Source organism: Lissotriton helveticus, chromosome 1_1, assembly GCF_964261635.1.
Source record: "Lissotriton helveticus chromosome 1_1, aLisHel1.1, whole genome shotgun sequence".
Classification (NCBI taxonomy): Eukaryota; Metazoa; Chordata; class Amphibia; order Caudata; family Salamandridae; genus Lissotriton; species Lissotriton helveticus.
In genome coordinates, this window is record NC_136057.1 from 488,518,447 (window position 1) to 488,526,476 (window position 8,030).

An 8,030-nucleotide genomic window follows, 5' to 3' on the forward strand; every position below is an offset into this window, starting at 1 on the left:
TTTAAAATGAAATTTATTTTCACCAGCATGAAAGGTACAATGGCCTAAGGATTAATTGGTTATAGGAGACAGTTGGTCCCTGGGAAAATCAAGAATGTGTATAAAATGAATATAGACCCAGTCAGTGATATATTTATGCCAGTATCCAGCCGGATAAAGGCAGTTTTAATATGCAAAATAGTTTAAGAAAATAGAACAGAATTGCAAGTCCAATGACAGTGGGATACAAGCCTATAACTCTAGACCCACATGAAAAACAGACAAAGTAAAATGGCTCAGGCAGTTTGTGGTTGTTTCTATAAAGCAATATTTGGATTGAGAAACAACAATTACCAAGGTCACCTTTACACAATATCAAATGGGAGGATACAGCGAATCACCATGGCTGCCATGTTCTTTAATTTCGTTAACAAGCGCCACTGTTCTAATATGGCCTCTTGCTGCACAGATTTCAAGGTTTTTGTAATGGTTGCTTAAGATCTACATGTGGATTGAGAATATGCACTTTGTGCATGTTAGTTCAGATTCTTTAGTCTCCGAGGCCTTTTTTGCGTTAACATAAAATAAACTCAGTGGTCAGGCCCTATATAAACACAAGTATTTGCCCACTGATTAGGAGAATACCTTCACGTGGGTGAAAATAAAGATGGCACGGCACCAGATTCCACTGTCTTAATACAAGGCTGCGCTGGCAACACTCTTACGAGGCTCCGGCTGCACTGAACTGGTGAGAGGGTTGTGTCTGTTCTTGAATAGACATGATGTCCTTGCACTTGTGCTCGGGATAGCAGGCAAGCTATTCCAGACAACAGACCCCATTATCACAAATCAGATATGCTCACCACCGCCAAAACACGGTGGATAAGCTTATTGTTTATTGATTCTGCTAGAACTAGTGTGGTGTCGTGGATAACAATGAGTGTGTTAGGGCTACAATATATAATGATTATGTTACCATTTTCCCTGTTGTTGTCACTGTTCTTGAAGTCAGCTGCTTTTAATTTTTATATTCTGGATGTTACCATTTAATATTGCGTGCAATAGAATAGGAATTTTAATATAAATATTTTAACATGCATATTCCATTTCTAGTCATCCTAGAGTTTGCTCTTCATTAATGAAAGATTGTTTGGAATGCCACGGCTGTCCCTGAACTTATCTTATGGAACTGATTGCAAGCAGGAAACATTTCTTATGCAAGATTGCGGAGTGGGTTGTGTCTGTGTTGCAGTCCGAATTGATTCACTGGTTCAAGTTGGTGCAGTGAACTAAGGCCCAGATTCATCAAACAAAAATCCGCTCGCAAAGCGGCAGATTCTCAGAATCTGCCCCTTTGCGAGCGGTATTTTTGCATTTGGGATGCATCATCCCAAATGCAAAAATCGCAATTTTAGAAATAGCTAAATTGCGATTAATTGCATTTAAGGAATCTCAAATTGAGAATCCTTAAATGCAATACATGAAAGTTTTTAAAATAGCGAAATCGCTAATAGGGCACGCAAATTACCATGAAGTAAAACTTCATGGTAATTTGCAAAAACTTTGAAAAATGCACTAAAGTGCATTTTTCAAAGTTTCATGTTGCGCACACACATGCCCTAAGGGCATGTGTGTGCGCAACATATGTGCACATATCAATTTCAGGGGTGCAACAGGGTGTCCTTTGGACACCCCTGCACCGTTGAAATCGCAATCTCAATTTGCGATTTGCTAATTGCGATTCTCAAATTGAGATTGTCTTCCCATTCATTCCTATGGGCCTCTAGGCCCAAAGGAATGAATGGGGAGGTATTCCTTAATTGCGACACGCAATTTGCGAGTCGCAATTAAGGAATTCTAAGAAATCGCTATTTTTTATGTGATTTCTTGATGCATTCCATTTTGCAATTCCTTAATAGCGAATCGATATTTTTCGCTATTAAGGAATCGTAAATTGGGTTGTTGATGCATCTGGGGGTAAGTCCTTGCACCAGGGAGCTAAGCGATTTGACCCCGAAGGTTCTGATGGTGATAGGTAGGGGGCAATGTCATTTTTCCCCATTGTGGTTACAATTCAAATCTATACAAAATGGTTTTCTGAAAGAAAAAAAATTTAACGAGTTATCCCCAAATGAACCATGCTTGCAAAGAAGACCAGAAATAAACTGTCAAAGGCAAGCAACGTACATCACTTATACAAAAGCATTCAACAACGTCAAGAATTTTAAAATAACAAACGATAATGTAGTATTCTCGGTTTTGTATTTATGTTCCTGTACTTCTCTGCATCTAGCTGCTCAGCCAGTGTGAGTGTTCCAGGTAAGAATGTTAGTGTGATTGACATGGATGGAATGCTTGGGTGACTGGTATGAGGGTTGGCAGTTGAGAATGGGCTGAGTAGCTAAGAGGCTGCTCCTGGTGGGGCTGCTTGTTCCAGAGTTATACTTCCTGTTATCCTACCTATAGCTGAATAAACTTTCTACATAATTTAACTACATCTGCCTCGGCCACATCATTATATGTATGTATGGACTTAGATACAACATATTTCATGGCGACGAGGATGGGATTCGAACCCACACGTGCAAAGCACAATGGATTAGCAGCAAAAATTTGAATTAGACCATGAAATGGGGCGAACACCCATCACAAACTTGACAAGAGAAAACCCCCATGACACAAATTATGAATGAGGGGAAATGGGACTACAACCCACTTTCATCCCACAGACCGGGATACTAGAACTTAACACTATACTGTAGTGCAGACATGAGGGTGAGAGAACCCAACATATGAAATGTGACACCAACGTTAAAATGACATGTCAGAGAACACACATATTTCATAAATGAGTGAAACAATAACCATTGTAAAAAAAACATGCTTGATGATTAACCAGTCAATAATTGTGACTGTCACTGCAATGATGGACAAGCAAGGCGTAAGGTGCAAGAAGATACTTCGCAGCAGAAACAATGCCAACAGTAACAGAAAACTTGCCAGCAGAACAAAGTGCTTTGATGCAGGTATAATGCCCATAGAAGATGGAGATGAAACGTGGCACAAACATAGGCAAGGAAATTCTCTGGTGAGATTTTTCATATAGAAATGTGCAGGAACTAAATAAAACAAGCATTTTCAATGCAATAGGTCTCGCATTTGTCAGAGAAATAGCTATTGGCGCTGTAAATGACAATGTCTTTCACCCATGTGTTTTGGTTTGGAGTGTAGTGGTTGTATGTAGTGTGGAGTGGAATTATGTGGGTTGGATTGCTATTGTTAGTTGTGGAATTGTGTGTGGTGGAATTGTGTGGTGTGGAGTGGATTTGTGTTGTGGAATTATGTGGTATGGTGTGCAGTGGATTTTTGTGATAGAAATTATGTGGTATTGAGTGTCATGGAATGATGCAAAGTGGGATTGTGCATTATTGAATGCAATTATGTGGAATGGTATTATGTGTTATGGAGTGGTATGTAGTGGAGTTTAATTAAGTGGTGTGCTGTTAAATTTTGTGGCATGATGATAGATGTGTGGTATGGATTGGATGTATGTATGTGGTGTGTTATGTAATTGTGTTGTTGAGTTGAATTATGTGGTTTCTTGTCGAATTATGATGGAAATGTGAAGATTTGAATTGTGTGGTGTGGAAGTGTGTGGCGTTGAGTGAAATTATGCTGATTGTATAGGGAAGAGAAGGGGGTGAGCATGTAGATGTGAGGTTAATAAGTGATGAAGATGAGAGAGAAAAGAAAAGGGTGATGGTAGAGAAGTAGAAATGATGCCGATAGCAGAAGGAGGTGCAAAAAAAAGAATAAAGACAGAACTTGTAGGGGACTGGTAGAGCTAAAGGGGGAGAGAGTAGGAGAGGTGAGGGTAACTAACAAAGGTGGGAGATGGCGGAGAGACCTTGCAGGACATGGATGTGGGACGGTGACCGGAGGAAGATGAGGAGGAAGCGAGGACAGTGGAGCTTGGAGACGGAGAAACACTAAAATAAAATGTATTTATTTTTCTTCCATTGACAAACAGCTGTACTATTTGGGGGCAGCAATCATTGAGTATTAGCCCGTTCGTCATCTGCAGACACCAAATGTGACATCAAACATGATCACAAAGTGTATTAGCTCCGTGTTTGCACAGCACCGCGGCGCAGCTTTAAAAACATGCACCAGCATTGTGGAACTATCAGTTTGACACTCACACACGACAGCCTTAAGGATTCGAAATCAAAACCAAGGAAAGACTACAATAGCACCGCCTACATAAAGGGCAGGGTAGATACTGGCTGCAAGGATCTGTGATACAGAACACTGTGCGGTTCTGAACCACTGCATTTAATCTTGTCCTTGTAAATTCACGGCATCACAGGTCTAAACTGATATAACCCAGCATATAACTCAACTAATGTTTTTTAGAAAAGACCCTGACAAAAATAAAAAATAAAACAGAACTGTTTGTTTCCCCACCCCAAATGTGATTCGAACCCGTAACCCCAGGCTTAGGAGGCCAGTGCCATAGCCACTAGGCCAGACGGCAGCTATGGAAAGCACGTAACCATTGAGCTATAATCCTTTCATTGTGTGTGCGCACATGAACAAAAATGATACCGGGAAACAAAGCGCCCAAAGAGATCAACACTGTACAGCGGCACAATGAGATAAGTGAAATACTGTGGAATAACGGGTGGCAATGGTACTTAGTATAAATAAGATTGCAAAACTCAACGAGGATCGTTTGACAACACAATCCCTAGCAAAAACATGAAAGCGTGCGCCATGCTGAAATAAAGTGCAGTGCCCATGTACATCAAATGTTTGTGAGTGGCGGCCCGTGAAGCGCGCGCCATGGCAATTAAAAACCAGCTCCGAAAGCGAAACCTTCCTTGGGGCGGGACTTCCGTCTTCGGAAGCCCGCGCACGCGCCCACGGGAAAGCAGTGCTGGTGACGCGGGGCTCATGCCCGAGGGAGAGCCCCGCGGAGGCTGCAAGACCTTAGAATCACGGTAAGGGGGGGGGCGCTTGCATGTATGGTGTGGGGGGGGGCGCTTGCATGTATGGTGTGGGGGGGGGGCGCTTGCATGTATGCGGCACCTGGGGGGGCACTTTTATGTATACGGCGGGGGGGGGGAACTTCTATGTATGCGGCGGGGGAGGGGGGGGGGCTTATATGTATGCGGCGGCGGCCAGGGGGGAGGGGGGGCCCTTCTATGTATGCGACGGCGGCGGCAGGGAGGTGGGTGGGGGGCCCTTCTATGTATGCGGCGGCGGCGGCAGGTGGGGGGGGACTTCTATGTATGCGGCGTCGGCGGGGGGGTTGTGGGGGGGCTTTGTATGTGTGTAGGTGCGCTCCTGTGTGTGTGTGCCTTCTTGCCTGCATGTGTGTGTTCAGTGTGCCTTTCTTTGCATGGGAATATGAGGGACGGCGACGGGCGCGCTCACGAGGTAGAATCTCCGGCAGGAGACGCTCGTGACAGTCTGCTGTCTACATTCCCCTGAAAGTGATGACATTAGTTGTCTCGCTAGACGCAAAAGCTTCGCTTTTGCGTACGTCTAGCGAGACCTAAACAAAATGTTCCACGTTGAACGGAGCAGCTTGCGGAAGAACGTAGCTATGGACTTAGATACAACAGATACCCATTAAACAGCCTCACGCCACTTCTGACCTATTTCTAAATTGCAGAAAACTATTCTTTGCATGCTGGGACCTGCCGGCCTTACCACAAGACACCAACACAGGCCTGCAATCTGCTTGATTGAACTCAAGGACTGGTTGAAGGCGTCTCACAACATGCTGGACACTTAACAGCTATGCTGGCGCTGTGGTTTCAGAAATACATACACAGTGTAAATTACGCGCAATATTCACTGAATATAAACATCCGCAAGGGAAAAGTTCGCGGAACAAATTAGCAGTTTCATGAGGATCGAAGAGAACAATAAATAAAAAATACGTAAGAAGTGTCACAAACTCACAGGACAAGACCAGAACTGCAGTAAAAAAAAGTTCTGTCGGGCAACAGGCAATAGGGGTACGAACAATACCTTTGCTGCGGGTGGTGCTCATTGTTGCAACTGCTTGCAAGCAAAGTACGCTTCCGTGAAATACGCTTAATTCAACTAAGAACAGAGGCGGTGAAGTTTCCTGAGAGAAAATGTCCAGAATAAGTCGAAAGCTGAGGAGCAGCCGAGCCTGTGTCCAGCTGCCAGCTAGAGCGGCTCCTCTTTCACCTGCAGCGGGACGCTCTCCACGGCAACCTACGCTCGGTAAGCGCAGCGAGAGGAAATGCGTCAGAGCTGGGAAAGGGGCGGCTGTAACCGGGGCAGTCGTCCCTGCTGCTTCTGAGACCGTTTGTGATGCTAGCAGGTGCCGTATACCGTTTGGTGTGCGCGAAGAGGACCCATTATCCAGTGGTTTATGTTGATAAAACAACTAGTGAAAGGGATCAAAGGGAAAAAAACGAGAGGCATACAATATGAATGCCAATTGGGGATTCTCCATATTTTGATGACATTTTGGGAATACCTGTGCACAATGCACGTTTAAACGGGAATTAGTCTGAGATGGCAGAAAACCGTAGCTAAATTATTAGTAAAAAACAATTTAACGAAGACAGCCAATAACGCTAGAAACGACACTGTACATCATCTGTGCTGAAGTCTGCGCCCGTCTGCTTGGTCCCGTTCTACACACATCTAACAGAGCGCCCTCTCCAGACCTTACTTTGTGTGTTGCCTTTGATGGAGCATAGTGCCAACATCGGCCCATACCCCAGACCGCTCACAACAATTTCCCATAATAACAGACACCATGTAGAAAGTAGATGAAGGAGACTGAATAGTAAACATCAATAGTAAGTTTATTATCAACAGCCCCACTCCTGGTGCGGTGCGTTGGTAAGGAAAAGAATCTCAAGAATGACAGTTGGTGGTTGGAGAAGGACAAGTGGGAGAGTGGAATGTTGAGGAGCCAATGGGAGAGGAGAGGGGACAATGGGTACTCTCGCGCAGGAGAGGTGGATTGTCACCGTCACGCGCAAGGAGCACAAGAGGGTTGCAGAACTGGAATACAACACATCTTCCTCTCTTGAATGTTTAACAAATAATTCACATAATGTGATATTACATAAACATTAACGTATGTTTAACTATGCACCTTTAGTCACAAAGTCCTCATAGCGTTTGGGTTTACGGATGGTTCTCCCAAACCTTCCCATGACCAAGCGGGGATCAGGAACACTTTCAGTGTCCGAGTGAGGATCATTACTGGTTCTACCGAAGCTATGACTGTCAGACATGACTTCAGAGTCAGAGTGTGAGTCACCGTAACAACTCCGATTGGGTATCGGAGCGCGAGGACGGACATCAACAGACTGGTCTGATGAGTGACAATCAGCGGAGTCAGTGATAGGTGGGAGATTGTGTGAAATCTCGTTTCTGGGCATGCAACCATGTTCTGAACTGGTGCTATCAAAATCAAACCACAGATCTTTGCAATAAGTATTATGTTGAAGTTGATTGGGTACATTGGCTCCATGATGATATCTGGCCAATCTGCTCATGTGCCACACTTTCCCATCACTGAGTCTGGCCGCATTGTTATAAAGTTCATCGATGTGAAGAGGAGCGGTGAATCTGCTTTCTCCTTTTCTCACTTTCTTTTCTAAGTGAACTTTTACAAGATAGCCCACTTTAAATGAGTGTTCTTTAGGACCATGTTTGGAATCATACCATTCCTTGTAGTATTTTTGCGCCCTGATTATGTTATTTCTGATGACATCTGGTGACCATTCTATTTGTTTGGAAGTAGGCATCCAACCTAGGTCTATACTCAGGGGCTGTCTGCTTCTCATGAGCACAAATGGTGCATTACGGGTACTGGCACAAGGAGAGATCCTGAAAGCCCAGATGAGTTTGAACACTTCTTCTTCCCCGTTAACTTTAGCATTTCATGACAGCTGTATGTGTCCTTTCAGGACCCGGTTGAAGCGTTCGGTGAGGCCATTTCCTTCTAGATGGTATAATGAGGTGGTGTGGTGGGTGATGCAATTTCT

At 44.1% G+C, this 8,030-nt stretch overlaps 1 protein-coding gene across 1 annotated transcript in view; it reads right to left on the reverse strand.

The window, feature by feature from the left end:
• The window catches only part of LOC144812334 (NAD-dependent protein deacetylase sirtuin-3-like), a 401,094-nt gene extending 394,789 nt beyond the window's left edge, over positions 1-6,305 (reverse strand). The window contains exon 1 of the mRNA XM_078673929.1: positions 6,022-6,305. Coding sequence (XP_078530055.1) covers positions 6,022-6,043 — 22 coding nt within the window. The 5' untranslated portion in view covers positions 6,044-6,305. The remainder of the gene's footprint in view (positions 1-6,021) is intronic.
• Positions 6,306-8,030: the final 1,725 nt, after the last annotated feature.